At 45.9% G+C, this 25,090-nt stretch overlaps 1 protein-coding gene across 1 annotated transcript; it reads right to left on the bottom strand.

Moving 5' to 3' along the window:
- Positions 1–300: 300 nt before the first annotated feature.
- Positions 301–1,414, bottom strand: LOC140411355 (probable G-protein coupled receptor 139). Its single transcript, XM_072500476.1, has 2 exons — positions 1,345–1,414; positions 301–1,220 (listed from the first exon to the last, which is right to left on the bottom strand). Exons 1-2 carry the CDS (start codon positions 1,412–1,414, stop codon positions 301–303), a joined length of 990 nt encoding a protein of 329 aa, XP_072356577.1.
- Between the last annotated feature and the right edge of the window lie 23,676 nt (positions 1,415–25,090).

Genomic DNA, 25,090 nt, shown 5'->3' with positions numbered 1-25,090 from the left:
AGTCAGGAAGTGGCCAACTCAGGGGGCTACAGCTAATCAAAGGTTCCATTTACTTATTGCTTCCTGATGTTTGCATCTAACATTTACAGTGTAATATATTTATTCAGTTGGAGCTATCAGGCAACACAGTGTAGAAAGACATATGCAATGCTGATGTCGATTGCCATAAAGGGGGGTAAATATAGATGTGTATCTGTGATTCCTTACAATAAATAAGCAATTCCATGTAGCTGTAAGGAGCGAGAGTTCCAGCCGAATGGAATAATAATTAAAGTTAATTATAATGTTTCAAATGGGGCCCTAGGTCGATTGGCTTATTTTTTTGATACACCGCAGAATCAGTGTGCAGGGAGATTTCAGCACCTTCTTGAGATCTTCCCGGAATTTCCTCTGGGTGGCTGCATAAATCCACGGGTTTAGACAGGAACTTAAAAACTTCAACATATTTCTACTTTCGCTGGCGATATAGTCAGGGTTTGTACGGTCACCTCGGTAAGAACGGGGAGTTATCAATCCAGTGGTCACAAAACTAACCACAGCTGTCAGCCACACCAGTAAAAAGGTGCCCGACACAGTGAAGAGCAAGATGATGGATTTCCTCCGGTTCTCGATCTCTGCATCAGACTTTTCTTCAGCTTTGTCAGACCGGAGTTTCTTTCGGGTTCTGCTTGCCATTATAATACGTCTGCTTGTCAAAGAATTAAATAAGACAATTAAAGTAAAAGGAAGGCAAACTTTACAGGTGATGTGAAACCAGAAGAATGTCGCACCAATAGGTGAGGAAAAAAATGCCACACCAGACCTGCAACCCCACTGCATGTTGTCAATGATTTGCTGAGGTTCGTAAGCAAAGAAAAATGGGACATTCTTCAAAACGACCAGGACAGAGAATATTGTTATGACGACAACCACAGTTCTCTCGGTGCAATACTTTGCTTTAAACTTCTGGCAGCAGATAACTGCAAACCGATCAATGGTGAAGGAGACAGTGAACCAAATGGACAATTCAAGTGCTACAGTAGCCAGGTACAGAATGGACTTACACACGGGAGTGTGGGAGAGAAATGAAAGTGGAAAGTTATAACTGAAAATGTGATTCACCATTACATTGATAATCATGACGAGTAGATCTGCTGTTGCCATGGCCAACATGTAGAAGGAGATACATTTGGAGAGGCCACACTTTCCTCGGCAAAGAACCACAATTGTCAGCATGTTCGCTGAAAGAAATAAAGAAGATAGACCGTGTTCTAGCGACTGATTGACATACATGTAGACCTACTTTACCCTATTACAGGGAGACAGGAAATACTGATCAAAAGCAAATAAGTTACAATGACTCACCAGGTACACCAATAGTTGCGATAACTGGGAAGTAAATCTCTTTTATCAGTACAATAACTGGTTGTCCCATCTTCTGAGAAGTGGATTAATAATATCGAAGCTGAAACTGGGAGTGACGCAGACTAAAGCATTGGAAGAGATGCTATATTTATATACAAACCAATTCTCAAGGCACCCAACAGGTGAAAAGTCTTCATTAGCATTATTAACAGTGATTTAACAAACAGACATTGGCAAATTTTTAAAAAGAAATTCTCCGTTTGTTGTGCTAGGTTACGAGAACATGCTAACATCCTTATTAGTGAGTTCAAAAAAGGCAGGCAATTAAATCAATGTTTACAGGTAGAAATGATTTGGAGATGCCGGCGTTGGACTGGGTGGGCACAGTAAGAAGTCTTACAACACCAGGTTAAAGTCCAACAGGTTTATTTGGAATCATTAGCTTTCGGAGCATAGCTCCTTCATCAAGGACGGTCACCTCAGCGCTTGGCTTTACCGCAAGACGCCCTATGCTGCTCTTGTTTGGCCCATGTTTCACACTGTAACCAATCACTATTTGTTGATGTACCATTGTCAATGTACTCTGTTGATTATTCTTTTGTCTACTATGTCCGTACTGTGTACGCTCCTTTGGCCGCAGAAAATACTTTTCACTGTACTTTGGTACATGTGGCAATAAATATCAATCAATCAATCAAGTCCATGGATAACCACACGATGTTCCACTTCTCCAGCATCCACCCGAAACACATTAAAGCAGTCATCCCCTATGGACAAGCCCTCAGTAGGCACAGGATCTGCTTAGACGAGGAGGAACGTAACAGACATCTACAGACGCTGTAAGACGGCATCGTAAGAATGGGAGATGGCACTTGACTCATCAATCGACAGTTCCAACACGCCACAGCAAAAAACCGCACTGACCTTCTCAGAAGACAAACACGGGACACACCCGACAGAGTACTCTTTGCCGTCCAGTACTTCCCCAGAGCGGAGAAACTACGTGAGCTTCTTCGGAGTCTTCAACACGCCATTGATGAAGATGAACACCTTGCCAAGGCCATCCCCACACTCCCACTACTTGCCTTCAAACAACCGCGGAACCTCAAACAGACCATTGTTTGCAGCAAACTACCCAGCCTTCAGGAGAACAGCGACCACGACACCACTCGGCCCTGCCATGGCAACCTCTGCAAGACGTGCCAGATTATCCAAATGGATACCACCATTACATGTGAGAACACCACCCACCAGGTTTGTGGTACATACTTGTGTGACTCGGCTAACGTTGTCTACCTCATACGCTGCAGGAAAGGATGTCCGGAAGCGTAGTACATTGGCGAGACCATGCAGACGCTGCGACAATGGATGAACGGACATCGCACAACAATCACCAGGCAGGAATGTTCCCTTCCAGTCGGGGAACACTTCAGCAGTCAAGGGCATTTGGCCTCTGATCTTCGGGTAAGCGTTCTCCAAGGCGGCCTTCAGGACGCGTGACAACGCAGAATCGCCGAGCAGAAACTGATAGCCAAGATCCGCATTCATGAGTACGGCCTCAACCGGGACCTTGGCTTCATGTCTCACTACAGTAAACCCCCTACCATCTGGCATGGGCTTGCAAAATCCTACCAACTGTCCTGGCTTGAGACAATTCACATCTCTTTAACCTGTGATTTTCCCTCTCTCCAGTCGCACTATCTGGACCTGTATAGACTTAATTACCTGCAAAGACTCGCATTCAACTTATCATCTTGCATCATTGGCTTTGTCTTTCTATTCCGTGTTTGAGTAACCCACCTCTTCACTCACCTGATAAAGGAGCTACGCTTCAAAAGCTAGTGATTCCAAATAAACCTGTTGGGACTTTAACCTGGTGTTGTAAGATGTCTTATTGTGCCCACCCCAGTCCAACGCCAGCATCTCCACATCAATGATCTCAGCCACAGGATGTTGCAGGAGACAGGGGCACAGTGGTATTGTCACTGGTCTAGTAATGCAGAGACCCACGATAATGCTCTGGGGATCTGGGTTTGAATCCCGCCCGGGCAGTTGGTGTAATTTGAATTCAATAAATAAAAAACCTGAAATGATGACTATGAAACCATTGTCGATTGCCTTAAAAACCCATCTGGTTCACTAATGTCCTTTCGGGAAGAAAACCTGCCATTCTACCTGGCCTGGCCTAAATGTGACTCCAAACCCACAGCAATGTGGTTGACTCTAAAATGCCTCCGGGATGGGCAACAAATGCCGCGATGCCCATGAATGAATAAAGAAATAAAAGGTCCAGAGGTCAGCTTCCCTGTGCAAACATCTTCAGATATTTAATAAGTTGTCTTATTCCAATATAAATTCAGAAGTGGTGATTGTCAATGACAATTGCTGAACATGCCCGCCATGACCATTTGAGCAAGGGTAAATATACCCACCTGCCCTTGCAATTTAGTGCACGGAATTCTCCACAATCAACATCCACCGTGGTTGCGATTGAACACAAACATAACTGGACCAACTCTGAATATTGTCTGGGCAGAAAGACAGCCCAACTGTGAGGTGAATAATTTATTTCCCATCTACCCAAGTCTTGTACTCACTCCATTTACAAGGTGCAAACCAGTTGCGAGATGGAATAATCCCCACTTGCCTGGAGGAGTCCAACTCCAACAACACACAAGAAGCTCAACATCAAACAGGAAAAAGAAATCTCCTGATGAGGAACCGGTCGGGTACATTAAGCATTTAATCCTGCCACAACCAGCACAAAAAGGTAGCAATGTGTCCCAGGTATGGAATGTACGACAGCCTCTCGGCAAGATCCCATTGATAACACCTTCCAAACTGTCCTGTCTGACACCAAAAATGACAAGTGCAACATGTTCAGAGGAATACCATAACCTGAAAAATGTCCTCCAAGTAAGATATGGGGCTGGATTCTCCATTTGCTGACGCTGAATTCGGGAAACGCAATCGGGCGGAGAATAGCTTCCGACGTCGAAATCGAGCCTGCCAGGGAGCCCCCCCAACTGGACATGGGCGGTGCCCAGGCACAGGCCGCCATTACGGCGGCCATCTTGCTGGCCACCCACCCCGGCCCCTGGGTGCTCGCAGTTACAATGGGTGTATGGATGGGCCCCCCTCCCGACCACCCCACCCAACCGGCAGCCACCCACCGGGGGAACCACCCGGGGCCACACCGATGGCAGCCCCCAGTGAGGGCAGTGCCATCCAACGGTGCCCCTGGCAGCAGGGACGGGTGCCAGGACCGGGGGCACCGGCGGGGCCCGGGTGCAGGGGTGGGTTGGGGAACATGCGTGGGTGGGTCACACGTTGACAACCGGGGCCACCATGTAGCCCATGGCATCTGGTTGGGCACGGGTGTATGCGCCATGCTAACATGTTTTCCTTTCACCCCCTGCAGAAAATAATGGCTTTCGGACACCAGCCTGTGATGTGGCCACCGCGGCGAAGGCCGCTGCCCTCCATGCAGCCCTGTGGAAGCATGATTGGGGGCCGCACAGAGAGGAGGCAGAGGCTGCAGCAGAGGAGCAGCCGCAGAAGGGAAGGTGGCAGCCGCTCAGGATGGAGGGCTGGCTGCCCAACAAGCCGAGGAGGAGGAGGCAGCGGATGAGGCCACGCGTGTACCGCCACCTTCCGGACCGGGCATGCAGAAGGAGACTGCGGTTGAGCAGAGAAACAGTGCGACACATCGGCCAGATGATGGCACACTTGGCACCGCATGGGTATGGGGGAGGACACCCACTCCCGCTGGCCGTCAAGGTGACGGCCGCACAGAATTTCAATGCGACAGGGTCATTCCAGTTGCTGTGTGGGGACCTGTCTGGCATCTTACAGGCATCGGCGCACATATACATCCGTGCCATCACCGACACCCTATATGCCCAGGCGGAGCGGTACCCTGTGGACTGCGCCCACCAGGATGCCCGGGCAGCAGGGTTCTCTGCTATCTCCGGGATACCACGGGTCCAGGGGGTCAACGATGGGGTGCACGTCGCCCTACGGGCCACTTGCGGATACCAGGCCGCTGTTCACCAACAGGAAGGGCTACCATTCGATGAACATTCAGGTGGTCTGTGACCATCAGATGCGGATCATGCACGTTTGCGCACGATACCCAGGCACAGTGTACATGACTCTTTCATTTTGGAGCACTCGGTGATCCCCGACCTGTTTGAGGGACCCCCCCCCCGGCTGCGGGGCTGGTTGCTGGGCAACAGGGGTTACCCTTTGCGGCCGTGGCTGATGACGCCTATATGGAGGCCACAGAGGTCGCTGTATGGCATCATTGTAGCGGAGACCCATGGGTGTGGTTTCGAGGTGCTTCGGGGTCCTGAAGATGCGCTTCAGGTGCCTGGACCACTCTGGAGGGCCCCTCAAGTACGAGGGCAGGAGGGCCACCCGCATCGTGGTGGTCTGCTGTCCGCACTTCTATCGGCCAGACAGAGCGCATCTGGTAAAGGCCTCTCGCTCAATGAGCACCTCAGCATCGATTTCAAAGGGCCCCTCCCCTCCACTGATCGTAACGTGTACTTCCTCAACATTCTTGACGAATACTCAAGATTCCCCTTTGCCATCCCATGCCCTGACATGACCTCTGCCACCGTCATCAAGGCCCTGCACAGTCTTTTCACCTTGTTCGGGTTCCCCACCTACATCCATAGCGATCGGGGTTCCTCCTTCATGAGCGATGAGTTGCGGCAGTTCCTGCTCAGCAAGGGCATCGCCTCCAGCAGGACGACCAGCTATAACCCCCGGGGCAACGGACAGGTGGAGGGAGAACGTGACGGTCTGGAAGGCCATCATCCTGGCCCTACGGTCTAGAAGTCTCTCAGTTTCCCACTGGCAGGAGGTCCTCTCTGATGCACTCCACTCCATCCGGTCGCTCCTGTGTACTGCCACCAACGAGACCCCTCACGAGCGTATGTTTGCCTTCCCCAGGGAGTCCACCTCCGGGGTCTCGCTCCCGTCCCGGCTGACAGTCCCAGGGCCTGTCCGCCTCCGGAGGCATGCGAGGAGCCATAAATCAGATCCCCTCGTTGAGAAGGTCATGCTCCTCCATGCCAATCCACAATATGCCTACGTGGCACATCAGGACGGGCGGCTGGACACAGTCTCCCTCCGGGATTTGCCAACCTGCAGGTTCCCCAGCGACCATCATCACCACCCTGATCCTACACCGACTCCCTTCACCACTACCCGGCTACTTCAAGGTCTGGCACCCGCAGGCCCACCGGCGGCCATCACCACCACCCCCGCCCATACACCCCCCCCCCTCCACCGACTGGGTGAAGAAGAGGACGACACGCTCTTGGACGTGCAGGTGGCGACACCGATGCCCACACCACAGCCAGGACTGAGGCGATCACGGCGGAAGGTCAAGGCCCCCGACAGACTTGATCTTTATGTCCACTTCACCCCCGCTGGACTCTTTTTTTAACAGGGGGTGAATGTGGTAAACCACTGTATTGTATTGTACTGTTGTACTGTTACATGCCTAGGCTTGTCCCTGCTGGGTCCGAACCACTGTGGTATATAATGTGTGTATTGTGGTAAACTGCCACTGTATTGTATGTAATGTGGTAAACTACTGCCTGCTGGCCCCGCCTCCCCTCTGGCTCGGTATAAAGGTGGCTAGTCTCCGCCGCTGCCTCAGTTCAGACCCAGCAGGGACAAGCCCAGGCATGGAACAGTACAATACAATTCAGTGGTTTACCACAGACAGGTTGGTGTGACAGTGGCTGCGATTTCAGTCAGTGAGGTGTTTTCACAGCAACACGACCCAGGGCTCCGGGTCTCTATGAATGTGAATATTGTGAGTGGCCAGCAAATGTAAAACAGTGAAAATAAAAGACTGATGAACCAAACAAAGGAGCAACCAGCTAAAAGCCGGACTTTCCAACATAATCCTTAGCTCCTGAACATCCCACTCTGATAGTCAGATACTTGCTCCCTGGTTCTCGACTAGAGCAGCAATGATCAAAGTACTTCTCTACTGATAACTTCCTTCCAAAATGTGAAATCATTAATCAGAGCAGACAGCTTAGGGGCAGTGGGGTGTGGAGGGGTTTAACTTGTGGCCTCACTCTTTTCATTGTTCCTTCCACTCAGTTTGGAAAATCTCATCTCCCTTCTGGTTCCTTACCAATTACAGGTGTTGATTTTCCAATGTAATGCCTGTCTTTGCCCTTCGATAGTGATCGTCTGTTTGGAAGATGTTGCTGAATGGGGTGTTGCCAGTTGTTGAAATGCATCTTATATATTCTACAGGCAGAGAGCATCGGGCTTGCGAGTGCGCTTTGCGTACGAGCAGTGGGAGAGGCCACATCTGGAATGAGGCACAGACTGAGTGAGTGTTACACTTGGGAACTTGAAGTAGAGTGGGAATTCAGTGCGGAGCGGGAAGAGGTGCTTTTTCTTTTCTTCCTTGCTTTGTAACTTTTGAACCTTCAGAGAGTGATATTGCGCTGCTCAGCTGAGGTTACAAGGGAGAGAGCTAGTGGGTAAGTAGTGGGCAAGGTGGATAAGTATTTACACCTTTCATCACTTGTAGTTTGAAAAAATGTTTTATGGTTTATAATCTGTCAGGGCGATAATTGGTAGTGACGAGGACAAGGAAAGAAGGGCCATAGATAATTGTATATAATCTAATATCAAGCACCTTCCAAAAGGTAAGTAATGGCAGGAGAATCCAAAGCTTCTTTTTGCTCCTCTTGCTCCATGTGGGAGACCGGGGACCTTTCCAGTGCGAAGGTCCAGCATGTGTTCAGTAAGCACCTCCAGCTACAACCCGTGGCAGGGGGAACTGGGGTAACATCCGCGAGGTGGTGTGTGTCTTGGATAATACGTACAGAGAGGTGGTCAGACCGCAGGCTCAGACCCTGCAGGCAGGAAGGGATGGGGTGACCACCAGGCAGTGCAAGAGAGCTATACAAGCAGTTCACGAATCTTCTGTGGCCATTCACCTGCAGAACAGGTACACCGTTTTGGATACAGGTGAGGGGAATGACCTCCCAGAGGAAAGCTGCAACAGGCAAATTTGTTGCACCACCATTGGTTCTGCTGCAGAAGGGAGCAATTCTCCACGGAGAACATTTTAAACTTTTCCAATATATCCTCACAACTGTACTTCCTCATCCCTGGAGCCATTCTTGTAAATCTCTTCTGCACTCTCTCCAAAGTATTCACATTCTTCCTATAGTGTGACTCTGTGACCGGTACACACTACAGCAGCCGAGGTCTAACTAGTTTATGTCTTCTAACATAGGAGATTCGATTGTCAGGGGGATAGATAGGTGTTTCAGTGGCCGCAAATGAGACTCCAGGAGGGTGCTCGGATCAGTGTGTCTCTGAGCGGTTACAGGACATTCTGGAGGGGGAGGCTGAACAGCCAATGGCTGTGGTGCACAACGGTACCAACAACATAGGCAAGAAAAAAAGTGATGCGGCTCTCAAAGCATATGTAGGGAATTAGGAAGCAAGTTGAGATGTCAGACCTCAAAGATAGTAATTTCAGGATTACTACCAGTGCCACCTGTCAGAGTAGAAATAATAGGATGAATCGGATGAATATGTGGCTGAAGAGATAGTGTGAGGGGGAGGGATTCATATTCCTGGGGCATTGGGACCAGCTCTGGGGGAGTTGGGACCTCTATAAACTGGACAGCTCCACCTGGGCAGGATCGTAATTGGTGTCCTCGTGCGGTGGAACTTTCTAGAGCATTTGGGCAGGCTTTAATCTAATAACGCAGAGGGGTTGGACCGTATGTAAGGATTTAGACCAGGGGTTAGCAAGAACAAGAGGAAAAGACAGCAAGAAGAATAAGAAAAGTGACAGGCAGAGAAATCAAGGGCTTGTGTCAGATAATGACACTAAAAATAGTAGGGACGGGACAAAGAACGTTGAAAGGTTTTGTACCTGAACACGTGGAGCATTCGAAATAAAATGAATAAATTAGTTGTGCAGCTAGATGTAAAGGGGTATGATATAATTGGGATTACGGAGACATGGCTCCAAGGTGACCAAGGATGGGAACTAAACATTGAGGGTTATTCAGTCTTTAGAAAGGACAGATAGAATAGAAGTGGTGGAGGTTCATTGTTGATTAAAGGGGACATTGATACAATATTGAGGAAAGCTATTAGTGCAGATTATGTGAAATGTCTCTAGGTCGAGTTAAGAAACATAAAGAGGCAATGAACATTTGTAGGGGTGGTAGGCCAACCCCAGAACCACAGTGGTAAAGTTAGGAATAGCATTAGACAGGAAATCAGAGATGCATGTGATAAAGGAACATCTATGATTATGGGTGACTTCAATCTGAATATTGATTGGGTGAGACAAATTAGTCACAGTACAATAGAGGAGGGACTTCTGGAGTGTGTCCGGGATGGATTTCTGGACCAATGTGTTGAGGAACCACAAGGGAACAGGCCATTTTGGTATTGTGCAATGAGAAAGGATTAGGCGGCAATCTAATTGTGAGAGAACCTTTGGGGATGAGTGACCATAATATGATAGAATTATTTTCAAATCAAGGTGAATAGTGAGGTAGTTGATTCTGAGACCCGGGTCCTGAACCTCAATAAAGGTAACTATGATGGGTTGAGGCATGGGCCAGTTTCTACTCTGTCCAGCCGCCTAAATTCATTCAACATCTCTGTCAAATCTCCTGTCAAACTGTTCCTCCACGGAGAACATTTTAAACTTTTCTAATATATCCTCACAACTGTACTTCCTCATCCCTGGAGCCATTCTTGTAAATCTCTTCTGCACTCTCTCCAAAGTATTCACATTCTTCCTGTAGTGTGACTCTGTGACCGGTACACACTACAGCAGCCGAGGTCTAACTAGTCTATGTCTTATAACAGCTTAGTTTAAACTCCTTGTTCGTGTGCCGCTATCAATAAAGTCAAGCATACTGTCTGCTTTATTAATTATTCTCCCCACGAGTCCTGACACCTTCACTGATATATGCACAGATTCACCCCGGTCTCTCTGCTCCTGCACACCATTTAGAGTTGTGCTCCTTGTTTTCTATTGCCTTTCCATGTTCTTCCTACCAAACTGAATCACTTCACTCTCTCCATCCTGAACTTCATTTCCACCTATCGGCCTATTCCATCAAATCCTTTTGAAGTTCTGCACTGTCCTGTTCACAGATTCCAATTCGTATCATCAATAAACTTTGAAATTGTCCCGGAACACCAATATGCCTATCATTAATATATATCAGGAAAAGTAACCGGCACTTGTGGAACACCACTACAAACTTTCTCCCACTGACCGTTACTCTCTGCTTCTTGTTATTCAGCCAGTTTGGTATCCACGTCGCTCCAGTCCCGTGGATTGAATTAACTGTGACTTTTTCCTCAGAGATCTGTTGTGTTGCATTGTACTGAAAGCCTTTTGTAAGTTTGTGCACACCACATCAACAGCATTAACCTCACCCACCCTTTCTGGTCCGTCTTCAAAACTACAGCAAGTTCAGTGAGCACGAATTTACCTTAAGAAATCCATATTGGCACTTCCTGATCCAACTGCAATTTTCCTTGTTACTATTAATTCTATCCCGAATATATTTTTATTTAAAACCTTCCTGACCACCAAAGATAAATTTAATGTATCTGCGAATCGTTTAGACTTTTTTAAAACAAGGGTATTTATATAAAAAATCTACACTCCTCTCGAGACCCCCCCCCCCCCCCCCGTCCCCCCCCCCCCCCCCGTCCCCCAGTCTGGAGCACTGAACTATTCTAGCCTGTGCCCATATAATTCTTAATCTCACTTCCTCCAATGTCCAAGTCATCCACCTCCAGTGCATTGGCAACTTTAATCACCAACTGGTTATCCTCCTCTGTCACCATGGCCTCTGTAGAATGTATCTCATTGGCAAAGAAAGAGGCAACATAGTAATTCTGTGTACCCAAACAGGTGGCAGAATGTAGCGGCTAGGGCTTTTTCACAGTAACTTATTTGAAGTGTTAATGTAAGCCTACTTGTGACAATAAAGATTTTTATTATTCAATACCTCATCCATGTTCCATACCTCTATATGTACATTTCCTTTTTGGTCCCCAATCAGCCCTCCTCCCCTCCCCTCCAGCCCCTGTACTATTGATTGCCTATAGAAGGCTTTGGGATTCCCCTTTCTGTTGGTTGCCAGTCCTTTCATATGACCAATCCTCGCTCCTCAGATTTGCTCCTTCACCTCCCCTCTTAACCTTCTGTGTTCAGCTTCGTTCTCACAAAATTGCACCACCTGCAAAATATTATTACTGAATTTCTGACAATGTTTTATTTTTTATCAGTACATTGCGTGAATATTAATAGTTAATATATTTATGAAAATACATCTGTTTCTTCATTCCTTTACCAATTGGTTTGGGAGACGTTTTGAAACTGAATGTCAATAATGTTACCCAAGCCACTTCTATGGACAGCACAGAGCAAGAGCAGATAGTGGCCTACCGATTGGTTTGATACATCAATGATATTACAATGGAGAAGTCTCACAACACCAGGTTAAAGTCTAACAGATTTGTTTGGAATCACTAGCTTTCGGAGCGTAGCTCCTTCATCAGGTGAGTCAGCAGCTGCTCTCCGAAACCTAGTGATTCGAAACAAACCTGTTGGACTTTAACCTGGTGCAAGACTTCTTACTGTGCCCACCCCAGTCCAACGCCGGCAGCTCCACTTCATTACAATGGAGATTATAGGTCAGTGAATGGGACATACATAGTAAAATGTCACTTCATTCGAACAAATTCTGATTGTTTCCTCTGTTCCAAAGATTATGAAGTGACCAGAGTTGCCAATAAGGATTTTGTTCAATAATGAAACTGTCACCGACAGGGATGAGAGCAAAGTTTCAGGAAAGACACCACGTTGGCAATCAAATGACATTTCATTCCTTTGGGCTGGCATCGACCAATATATATTCTGGCTGATTGTTAAAGTGACGGTGATCGCAGTTTGTGCGGCTGAAGGCGGATCTCTTTGGTGTCCATATTTCTGCAGCCTCTGTGGGGCTGTCACGTTGTTATCACTGATCCGAATTTAAAGTGCTTTCATTGTGTTTTCTGCACAATTCATACTGGTGTAGCTCACATTTACACAAGAAGTGCAATTCCACAATGGCAGGACACATTTTATCCTAATTTCTTGCATAATCTCTGGATTAGTATCCAGGGAGATTTCACGACATTCTTCAGCTCTTCTCGAAACTTCCTCTGGGTCGCTGCATAAATGCACGGATTTTGTAAACAGCTCAACAGCTTGAGGAAAGCTCCGGTTTCAGTGGCGATATAGCCAGGGGCTGTGCGGTCGCCTCGGTAATAAGCGGTGTTTGTCAGTCTGGTAGTTACAAAGCTCAGGGCAGCTGTCAGTCACAGCAGTATGAACAGGCCTGATATAGAAAAGAGTAAAATAATGGATTTCCTTCGGCTCCCCATCTCCGTGTCGGTGTGAGCCTCTCCCTTGCGACCTTTCAGTTTCCTCCGGGCTCGATTGGCCATTAAAATACTTCGGACGGTTAAAACATTTGAAGAAGTAATGAGAATAAAAGGAATCCACACAACCCAAGCGCTGTGAAACCAGGAGAACACTGTGCCCAGAGGTGAGGAATAAAACGCCACATTTGCCCGGCAGCCCCAATGCACATTGTTAATTATTTGCTCAGTTTGATATGCAAACAGGAAGAGAATATCCTTGAAAAGGTTCAATACAAAGAACGCTGTTATAACTATTGTCGCAGTTCTCTGGGTGCAATATCGTATCTTAAACCTCGGCCAGCAGAGGGCGACAAAACGGTCGAATGTGAAGGAGACGGTGAACCAAACAGACAAGTCGATGGTGACAACAGTGATGTAAATAAGGAGCTTGCAGACGGGAGTGTGAGAGAGGAATGAAAGCGGAAAGCGATTGCTGAAAATGTGATATATTGTTACATTGATGATCATGACCAGTAGATCTGCTGTTGCCATGGCCACCATATAGACCGTGATGCATGTGGAAAGGCCGCAGTTTCCTCGGTAGAGAACCACAATTGTCAGCAGGTTGGCTGTAAGGAAGAGAATATATATTGTTGCGGTGTCCGATTGAAGTATATGTGGAGATATGAGCACATGTTACTCCATTCCTGATTTCCCTGTTGAACTGTCAATGTAAAACAACAGGAATAGCATTGAAGCCATCATCAGGGAAACCTGCTCACATTTGTACGAGCGGTTGAAGTGCGCACACTGAACAGGGTGACAAGGCGATCAGATAACACTTTAAAACCCTTGCACTGGATATTCAAAGAACGTTTAAACATCAGTAAAATTATCGGATCAAAGGAAACGAGTAAAGTGTGCACACATAGCTTTTACTTCAAAAACTACCAACTCTGTAACGTGCCACAGGAGAAACATGCTGCATTATCCACGAGGCAGTACGACGGAGACACAAGGTAACTTTGATGAACATTAAGGAGATTACAATGTCTTACCCGGGACACCAAAGGAGGCGAGAATTGGATAGTACAACTCTTTCACCAGAAGAATCGTCCCATTTCCCTCAAGAATGGCTAAATTCTGTACGTGTTGAAAGAGTGGCGGCTGGATAAGGCACTTATACACACATCACTCCTCCAGGGAGTCAATCAGATTAAGTCATAATTAACATTAGTTACAGTCATTTAACAAATATGTGACACGGACTATTCAGGAAGGCTCAGTTGCTGTGGCAAATTACGTGAATGTTTTAGAATCATCGAATTTACAGTGCAGAAGGAGGCCATTCGGACCATCGAGTCTGCACCGGCTCTTGGAAAGAGCACCCTACCCAAGGTCAACACCTCCACCCTATCCCCATAACCCAGTAACCCCACCCAACACTAAGGGCAATTTTGGACACTCAGGGTAATGTATCATGGCCAATCCACCTAACCGGCACATCCTGGGACTGTGGGAGGAAACCGGAGCACCCGGAGGAAACCCACGCACACACGGGGAGGATGTGCAGACTCCGCACAGACAGTGACCCAAGCCGGGAATCGAACCTGGGACCCTGGAGCTGTGAAGCAATTGTGCTAACCAACATGCTACCGTGCTGCCCGTCTGGAGATTTGGCCAGTGATGGTTGAGAGTTCAACTCTTTTCCATCAAATGGCTGACCTGGAAGCTGTGCTACTCTTACCACCTTTGGAGTGCATTCGAAAGACTTGCCGAGTGAGAAGCCACCTGTTTGTCAGAGTGATGAACGCCAGGTTCCATGGCCATCAGGTCATGAACTGGGATTGAGACCCAGAGTTTCAGAGGCCGGGATATTACCCGTTGCCCATAAAATCTGGCTCAACAGACAAACTCGGGGGAGTCTGTTTTTGTTGCTGTTTGTCTGATGCGCCAGTTTAAAAGAAAAGGTTGACATTGAAATTCGAACATTTTTGAAGAAAAACACAAAGAAAGCATTAACTACAAGTCTGAAGCGAAGTGTCACAACACCGGCACTGACCCTATTCCCACAGAACTGGGAGAGGTTGTCTCCCAGTTACGAGTCGTTCTGCCCCAATACTTGAATCCGTTCTAACGTCTCGACTCCTTCAGATAAGCAGCGCAGAAATCGTTGTGATGACTGTGGAACGGCAGCGTTGGAGGAGGCTGTTCCTTCAGTACTAGTGTGACTGCGACACCTGGGCAAAAGGTGAGTTAATCCAATGCGCCTTGGTGGACATGTCCCTCCGGTGCGAGGTGCAGCCATTGCAAGGGTGGATTTGGATTTGTTTATTGACACGTGTACCGAGGTGCAGTGAAAAGTATTTTTCTGCGTGCAGCTCGAAACAGATCATTAAGTACATGAAAAGAAAAGGAAATAAAAAGAAAATGCATAATAGGGAAACAGAAGGTACACAATGTAACTACATAAACACCGGCATCCAGTGATGCATACAGGGGTGTAGTATTAATCAGGTCAGTCCATAAGAGGGTCATTTAGGAGTCTGGTAACAGCGGGGAAGGAGCTGTTTTTGAATCTGTTCATGCGTGTTCTCAGACTTCTGTATCTGCTGCCCGATGGAAGAAGTTGGAAGAGTTGAGTAGGGATGTGAACGCACTCCCAAATTACCAGTAGTGAACATACACATACATTAAATTTGGCCTGTAACTCAGATATGCTGTATGTCCACCAGAGGTGACAATGCTCCTCCTCTCGAATAACTGATTTCATTCATTTGGACTCCCATTCACAGCACTGTACGACTAGCGATGGCCACTTTGGTGAGACTATTGATACAATTTCTGCTATAATCGCAGAGGCAACTCTGTTTTTGCATGTACCTGTGAGACCAGCGCTAAACCTCGTCTTGTAGCTATCTTGATGAATTGTTTTTTTCCCCTCAATACTCTTCCACACCTCTCTCGATCCTAACAGATTATTTACAGGTGCGCACTGCTAACTCATGGCAGACAACTCAATAATTCATTTCAAGTCATTTCTTCCGTGACACAACGCATCACATCACAATGATAATTTGACCAAACATTTAATTTTATTTTAATGCACAGTGAGGGTTTGATTCCTGGTCGATTATACTATTATATTGCTATCCTTTGAGTTAACTGGAAATGAAAATATGAAAATATGGACATTTCTCACACAAGGGGGTATTTAGGCAGCTCCAGTTATACAGCTGGTGGTTCATCCCCTGTCGTTTCCTGATGTGGCGACGGTAACACACGTCTTATCCCCGGCCACAATCTCCCTCTCTGAGCCTAATTGTATTAGGAATTGCTCACCTCCAAGTTTGGATAATGGAGGACAGGAAGCTATTTACTTGTGGTAATGATGTGTCTGCAATACCGCCCTACGCTGTTCCAAACATGGAGACATGGATTTATACAGTAGGCACCGCGTCATCTCTTGGAGAAAAGGCGCCATTTGATCAGGTCTGTGAATGGTAACAAGTTTCTACTGTTATGCTGCCCAGCGAAGTCAACTAACTGCACAGCTCACAGCACAAGCTGGCCCAACATAGCACTTTAAGATTCAACATCGAGCTGGAACTTCAGCACCGTGCAATGTCACTGAACAATGCTTTTGTTCAAAGTTCCATTGCAATGGGGTCGATTCTGATATCCAGTTCTCTGCATTGACATCGCCAGAGTGAAGCACAGGAAAACATGCTGATGGGGACGCTGGCTCGCAGCTTATTGAGCTCTCTAATTGCCCTTCCGTTAAAATTAGAGAAATCTGTTGAAACTCATTCCTGCTTCCCCCATTGCCAGCTTGCTTTCCCGCTTTACCCACTACACGAGTGATGGTTAATGCCTGGGGGGGGAAATTGCCCTGCAATCTGTGCTAACAGCTTGGTGTGACAGCTAGCAGTGGACAATTGCATTGTATCTTCGAAAAGAAACAAGCAATGCAAAAAAAAAAAATAAGATGCAAAGAAAAAAAAACGACCATCAAAAACTCTCCACCATGTTGGCATTGGAGAGGAACGGAGCTGAAGTGAAAGCAATCGGAACCCTGTTGTCTCTGCAACATAACCACGCCGGATGCATCAGTCCTGGTTCTAGGTCTGAGAAATGGAGATGCACAACTGGAATATGTTACAGTTGACAAAATCTACCTTACAGTGGCAATAGTACCATTGGGTTCAGAATGTTTATTCTGTTAGTATCAACGGTGACAATGGTGATGAGCGAAGAGCAAATACCATTTAATGCGCAAAGTGAGTTCATACATTTTTTTAAAAATGCTAAATCTTTTAACTCTGGCAACCAAAATGGGGAGCTGCAACATTAAAGGGGAGGAAATATAATCCTCTCCGTGGAGAGGAAACTCGAATTAAATGTTCAGACCTCGAGAAAGTTCAGAGCCATGAATCGTTTAACTGAAGATTCCGCTCTCCACAAATGCTCACTCTGCCCAGAAGTGCCTGTTTATCATGTTCTTTCTATTTCTATTTGTTTTCTTTTGTTTATTTATTGTAAAGCTCTGTTTTTACTAGAATCTGTGTTTGCTTTATTTCCACATTTGTAAATAAAGGCACTGTGGGTGTACCTGCATCAACTGACCTGCAGCATTTAAAGTGGCGTCTCAAAAGTTTCAGACAACACACTTCCAAGCGTTGTGAACGTTTAGGATGGTTTGTCATTGTCCTGTGCAAGTCTTATACAGGGTAGTGCGATGGACAGACAAGTGGCAGGTGAAATTCATGCCGAGAAATGTGAAGTGATATATATTGGGAAGAGTTGGGAAGACAATGCAAAATAAGAGATAACATTCTAAAGGGATTGCAGGAACTGAGGGAGCGGAGGGTGTGTTGAAACACGTCGTTGAAAGTGGGAGCGTAATTTAATAATTGGCGAACAAGATACACATGATCCTCGTTTTCAATTACAGAGGCAGAGATTATAAAAGCAAGGAAAGTATAGTGAGCATTTATGTGCAGTTGGTTTGGCAACAACTAAAGAATAGTGTCAATTTCTAATAATAATCGTTAGCGTCACAAGTAGGCTTACATTAACACTGCAATGAAGTTACTATGAAAAGCCCCTAGTCGCCATATTCCGGCGCCTATTTGGGTACACGAAGGGAGAATTCAGAATGTCCAATTCGCCTAACAGCATGTCTTCCGGGACTTATGGCAGGAAACCGGAGCATCCGGAGGAACCCCAAGCAGACACGGGGGGAACGTGCAGACTCCACACAGACAGTGACCCAAGCCTGGAATCGAACCTGGGAGCCAGAGCTGTGAAGCAACAGTGCTAACCACTGCGCTACTTCTGAACACCAGTTATGAAATGAAAAATGAAAATTGCTTATTGTCACGAGCAGGCTTCAATGAAGTTACTGTGAAAAGCCCCTAGTCGCCACATTCCGGCGCCTGTTCAGGGAGGCTGGTACAGGAAATGAACCGTGCTGCTGGCCTGCCTTGGTCTGCTTTAAAAGCCAGCGATTTAGCCCAGTGAGCTAAACCAGGAAAGATGTGGAGATTCGAAGGGGTGCATTATAGATTTGTGACAATTGTTCGAAAAGTAAGAGATTTGAATTACACGGATGTGTGGAAGATATGGCCTGTTCTATCTCTGTAGGAAACAAAATGTTGAAAGTAGATTTTGTAGAGAAGTTCAAAATCATGACGTTTGTGATGAATGGTAGGTCTTAGGATTAGAGGCTTCTAAATATTGGGATATTTTGCGGGTTTCATCCTTGGGATATAGTGTGTTTATCTGCATTGGTCATGTATTAAAAAATAATTTTGTTTGTACAGGCCTGAGAACATCTAGAAAACAGCAGGTGCAATTGACCAGAGCAATGTGGTCTGACTGGAAATGTCCCTGGGGTGTTACTGCGGTTATTCCACCTGCAGAAGTCATTTATTTTTCAGCTTTGAGATATAAGAACATTGCTGGGTGGAACCCAGGAATTCAGAGAGGCAGTGATATTTGGAGAAGGTTGGGAGAGAGAGGGGCTGAATTCTCATCTGCCTGACCACAAGTTCATAATTCTCTCACAATACGATAGTTATAAAAGAGTACATAGAACATAGAAAATACAGCACAGAACAGGCCCTTCGGCCCACGATGTTGTGCCGAACCTTTGTCCTAGATTAATCATAGATTATCATTGAATTTACAGTGCAGAAGGAGGCCATTCGGCCCTTTGAGTCTGCACCAGCTCTTGGAAAGAGCACCCTACCCAAACTCAACACCTCCACCCAACACCAAGGGCAATTTGGACATTAAGGGCAATTTATCATTGGCCAATTCACCTAACCCGCACATCTTTGGACTGTGGGAGGAAACCGGAGGAAACCCACGCAGACACGGGGAGGATGTGCAGACTCCGCACAGACAATGACCCAAGCTGGAATCGAACCTGGGACCATGGATCTGTGAAGCAATTGTACTATCCACAATGCTACCGTGCTGCCCTTAAGAACAAATAAATCTACACTATATCATTTTCCCGTAATCCATGTACCTATCCAACAGCTGCTTGAAGGTCCCAAATGTTTCCGACTCAACTACTTCCACAGGCAGTGCATTCCATGCTCCCACTACTCTCTGGGTAAAGAACCTACCTCTGATATCCCTCCTATATCTTCCACCTTTCACCTTAAATTTATGTCCCCTTGTAATGGTGTGTTCCACCTGGGGAAAAAGTCTCTGACTGTCTACTCTATCTATTCCCCTGATCATCTTATAAACCTCTATCAAGTCGCCCCTCATCCTTCTCCGCTCTAATGAGAAAAGGCCTAGCACCCTCAACCTTTCCTCGTAAGACCTACTCTCCATTCCAGGCAACATCCTGGTAAATCTTCTTTGCACCTTTTCCAGAGCTTCCACATCCTTCCTAAAATGAGGCGACCAGAACTGTACACAGTACTCCAAATGTGGCCTTATGCAAAGTTTTGTACAGCTGCATCATCACCTCACGGCTCTTAAATTCAATCCCTCTGTTAATGAACGCGAGCACACCATAGGCCTTCTTCACAGCTCTATCCACTTGAGTGGCAACTTTCAAAGATGTATGAACATAGACCCCAAGGTCTCTCTGCTCCTCCACAATGCCAAGAACTCTACCGTTAACCCTGTATTCCGCATTCATATTTGTCCTTCCAAAATGGACAACCTCACACTTTTCAGGGTTAAACTCCATCTGCCACTTCTCAGCCCAGCTCTGCATCCTATCTATGTCTCTTTGCAGCCGACAACAGCCCTCCTTACTATCCACAACTCCACCAATCTTCGTATCGTCTGCAAATTTACTGACCCACCCTTCAACTCCCTCATCCAAGTCATTAATGAAAATCACAAACAGCAGAGGACCCAGAACTGATCCCTGCGGTACACCACTGGTAACGGGGATCCAGGCTGAATATTTGCCATCCACCACCACTCTCTGACTTCTATCGGTTAGCCAGTTCGTTATCCAACTGGCCAAATTTCCCACTATCCCATGCCTCCTTACTTTGTGCAGAAGCCTACCATGGGGAACTTTATCAAATGCCTTACTAAAATCCATGTACACTACATCCACTGCTTTACCTTCATCCACATGCTTGGTCACCTCCTCAAAGAATTCAATAAGATTTGTAAGGCAAGACCTACCCCTCACAAATCCGTGCTGACTATTCCGAATCAAGCAGTGTCTTTCCAGATGCTCAGAAATCCTATCCTTCAGTACCCTTTCCATTACTTTGCCTACTACCGAAGTAAGACTAACTGGCCTGTAATTCCCAGGGTTATCCCTAGTTCCTTTTTTGAACAGGGGCACGACATTCGCCACTCTCCAATCCCCTGGTACCACCCCTGTTGACAGTGAGGACGAAAAGATCATTGCCAACGGCTCTGCAATTTCATCTCTTGCTTCCCATAGAATCCTTGGATATATCCCGTCAGGCCCGGAGGACTTGTCTATCCTCAAGTTTTTCAAAATGCCCAACACATCTTCCTTCCTAACAAGTATTTCCTCGAGCTTACCAATCTGTTTCACACTGTCCTCTCCAACAATATCGCCCCTCTCATTTGTAAATACAGAAGAAAAGTACTTGTTCAAGACCTCTCCTATCTCTTCAGACTCAATACACAATCTCTCGCTACTGTCCTTGATCGGACCTACCCTCGCTCTAGTCATTCTCATATTTCTCACATATGTGTAAAAGGCCTTGGGGTTTTCCTTGATCCTACCCGCCAAAGATTGTTCATGCCCCCTCTTAGCTCTCCTAATCCCTTTCTTCAGTTCCCTCCTGGCTATCTTGTATCCCTCCAATGCCCTGTCTGAACATTGTTTCTTCAGCCTTACATAAGTCACCTTTTTTCTCTTAACAAGACATTCAACCTCTCTTGTCAACCATGGTTCCCTCACTCGACCATCTCTTCCCTGCCTGTCAGGGACATACATATCAAGGACACGTAGCACCTGTTCCTTGAACAAGTTCCACATTTCACTTGTGTCCTTCCCTGCCAGCCTATGTTCCCAACTTATGCACTTCAATTCTTGTCTGACAACATCGTATTTACCCTTCCCCCAATTGTAAACCTTGCCCTGTTGCACGTACCTATCCCTCTCCATTACTAAAGTGAAAGTCACAGAATTGTGGTCACTATCTCCAAAATGCTCCCCCACTAACAAATCTATCACTTGCCCTGGTTCATTACCCAGTACTAAATCCAATATTGCCCCTCCTCTGGTCGGACAATCTACATACTGTGTTAGAAAAGCTTCCTGGACACACTGCACAAACACCACCCCATCCAAACTATTTGATCTAAAGAGTTTCCACTCAATATTTGGGAAGTTAAAGTCGCCCATGACTACTACCCTATGACTTCTGCACCTTTCCAAAATCTGTTTCCCAATCTGTTCCTCCACATCTCTGCTACTATTGGGGGGCCTATAGAAAACTCCTAACAAGGTGACTGCTCCTTTCCTATTTCTGACTTCAACCCATACTACCTCAATAGGGTGATACTCCTCGAACTGCCTTTCTGCAGCTGTTATACTATCTCTAATTAATAATGCCACCCCCCCCCCCCACCTCTTTTACCACCCTCCCTAATCTTATTGAAACATCTATAACCAGGGACCTCCAACAACCATTTCTGCCCCTCTTCTATCCAAGTTTCCGTGATGGCCACCACATCGTAGTCCCAAGTACCGATCCATGCCTTAAGTTCACCCATCTTATTCCTGATGCTTCTTGCGTTGAAGTATACACACTTCAACCCATCTCCGTGCCTGCAAATACTCTCCTTTGTCAGTGTTCCCTTCCCCACTGCCTCATTACATGCTTTGGCGTCCTGAATATCGGCTACCTTAGTTGCTGGACTACAAATCCGGTTCCCATTCCCCTGCCAAATTAGTTTAAACCCTCCCGAAGAGTACTAGCAAACCTCCCTCCCAGGATATTGGTGCCCCTCTGGTTCAGATGCAACCCGTCCTGCTTGTACAGGTCCCACCTTCCCCAGAATGCGCTCCAATTATCCAAATACCTGAAGCTCTCCCTCCTATACCATTCCTGCAGCCACGTGTTCAACTGCACTCTCTCCCTATTCCTAGCCTCGCTATCACGTGGCACCGGCAACAAACCAGAGATGGCAACTCTGTCTGTCCTGGCTTTCAACTTCCAGCCTAACTCCCTAAACTTGTTTATTACCTCCACACCCCTTTTCCTACCTATGTCGTTGGTACCAATGTGCACCACGACTTCTGGCTGCTCCCCCTCCCCCTGAAGGATCATGTAAAGCAGAACAGTTTTGTTTGGGGACCAGGAAGAAGCTGAAACCCAGCAGGTGAGCCACTTTTTATGAAGATATTCAGCCAGAGTCTGAACGTGGTTCTAACCGGAGCCAAATGTGTCTTATAAAACAAGTATTACTCCATGTCCTGCTGATTTTAAGATAGATTGAGAGCTGTATGTTTATTTCCTTGTTGTTTAACGGGAAATTGAGTCGGAGTGTTCAGGGGTAATTGTAAGGTGTTATTTTTGATATGATGTTAAAAAGTTTGATATTGTATTCATAGTAAAGTTTTGTTTTAGAAATACCAAAGACCTAGTTTTTTTCATGCAATAACCACTGGAGCAAATAATTCTTTCCAAGCAATCTTACAAATAAACAAAGATTTTAGGGTTTCAGTCCAGTATCCTAGCCACTGCTGGTGTCTGGTCTACGTTCATTTTAAAATTGAGGGCTCGTCTGGGAATTTAAGGAGAATTCCTTGCTTGGCTTGGGGTTATTGAACTTAAAGAATGGTCGCATTCTTTCACGTTTTGAAATTTAAATAAGGAGTGGCTGGATAAGACCCTTTCAATTGCAAACATTTTCCTGGATGTGGAAATGATTATTTGGAATGAAAGGGCGACTAAAACAAGGCTTTTGGGTTTGGTGGAGAAACTGTGGTTAACCTTATCAAAAGGCGTGAGTTAGGTAGAGATAATACAAACCACAGCTCAATATTTAAATTTTCCAGAGACACAGCCTGAATCATTAGAATTAGCTAGAATTCGATTGCAAATATTACTGGAGAAATTGGAAATAGAAGCAAAGGATACACAGATTGGCAATAGCAGAAGCAGTGGAACAGGAGAGATGAAAATGGCAGAAGCAAAGAAAAAGGAGAGATCAGCAATGGCAGAAGAAAAGGAAAAAGAGAGCTTTTCTAAAGGAAATTGAAAGGAGGACGATTGATGGAGAAATGGAAAGATTAGAAAAGGTTTAAATGGTTAAGGAAAGAGAGAGAGAATCTCCACTTCAGAAAATGGTGCTGCAAGGAGAATATTAACTTAAAAGGTTGAAGTTAAAGGCTGAATCTGAGGAAGGTGAGAGCAAGTAGACATACTTTACAAACACAAGCTTAGTTGGGATATGCTTAAATACATTCAAGCATTTACAAGATTTGATGAGAAACACGTGTAAGGCTTTTTCATTTCATTTGAGGTAGTGGCTAATCAATTGGATTAGCCAAAGACCATGTGGGTAGTGTTGGTTCAGATGAAGCTGGTAGGTCGCACATCACTATTAGAAGAGATATCTAGGGATCATAATGAGGTGAGCTAAACCATATTAATAGCACATGAACTTGTGCCAGAAGCTTACAGACAAAAGTTTAGAAATCTGAGGAAAGAACCATGTCAGACATATATTGAATTCAAAAGATTTTTTAAAAATTAATTTTGACAGGTGGATAAGAAAATAAAAAACAGACCAAACATATGATGCTTTTAGGAAAATAATCATCTTGGAGGAATTAGGAGATTCATTCCACTCAGTAATGAGAACTCAAGTGAAAGAGCAAAGCGCTCAAAATGCTAGACAGGCAGCAGAAATGGCCGATGATTTTGAATTGGTTCATGAAACTAAGTTTGGTTTCTACATTAATTTCAATCTGTTGAAGGATAGAAACCTGGTTCGTGAGAAATTCATGGTGGTCATTGCAAAGGAGCTTTGTTTCGTAATGTTAAGGAGAGTGTGCCTTAGAGTAAAAAGGAAACCTAGGATAGTGATAGAGTGAAAAGAAAACATAAGTGTTTTCATTGTAATAAAGTTGGACATGTGAAGTCGCAGTGTTGGTGGCTTAAGAAATGTACTGGGAAGACAGTTTCGGTAAAAGAGGATAAGGGTTTATTAAAGTAAAAATCATTGTACCAATGGCAGAGGGGCAACAAATTGTGCAGCGCGTCCCATAGTTGGTGAACAAGCAAGTATCAGAACGCTTAAATGATATAATCTGTAAGGGTAAGGTGTACTCGTGTGTACCGGTGGAATTGGTAAGGAGATTAAAATTTAAGGGATACAGGAGCGATTCAATCTTTTTTTAAATAAAACATTTTGTGAAGGGATTTGTAATTTTTTTAACAACAATTTCTAAAGCAAACATGACACAGTGAATAGCCTCCTAACAACCAACAACCATACCAGCCAACATGGCGCACACACACAGTTCCCCAGTCCCCCCTCCTCCACTCACTGATTCCACCCAAGCTATCTCCCCCCTACCCCTCTCCCTAAGCCCCCCCCCCCTTATCGTATCTGCTGACAGCTTAATTTTCCCCAAGGAAGTCGCTAAATGGCTGCCACCTCCGGGCGAACCCTAACATTGATCCCCTCAGGGTGAACTTGATCTTCTCAAGCCTGAGAAACCCGGCCATGTCCCGAACCCAAACCCCCGATTTCAGGGGCTCTAAGTCCCGCCAATCTAATAAGACCCGTCTCCGGGCTACCCGGGAGACAAAGG

This window comes from Scyliorhinus torazame, chromosome 4 (assembly GCF_047496885.1).
Source record: "Scyliorhinus torazame isolate Kashiwa2021f chromosome 4, sScyTor2.1, whole genome shotgun sequence".
In the NCBI taxonomy this organism is placed as follows: domain Eukaryota; kingdom Metazoa; phylum Chordata; class Chondrichthyes; order Carcharhiniformes; family Scyliorhinidae; genus Scyliorhinus; species Scyliorhinus torazame.
This window is presented reverse-complemented; position numbering and strand designations above follow the sequence as displayed.

Coding starts and splice junctions, on each gene's coding strand:
- LOC140411355 (XM_072500476.1), bottom strand. CDS start 1,414: ATGGGACAACCAGTTATTGTACTGATAAAAGAGATTTACTTCCCAGTT. Junction 1,221..1,344: donor CGCAACTATTGGTGTACCTG/GTGAGTCATTGT, acceptor TATTTCTTTCAG/CGAACATGCTGACAATTGTG.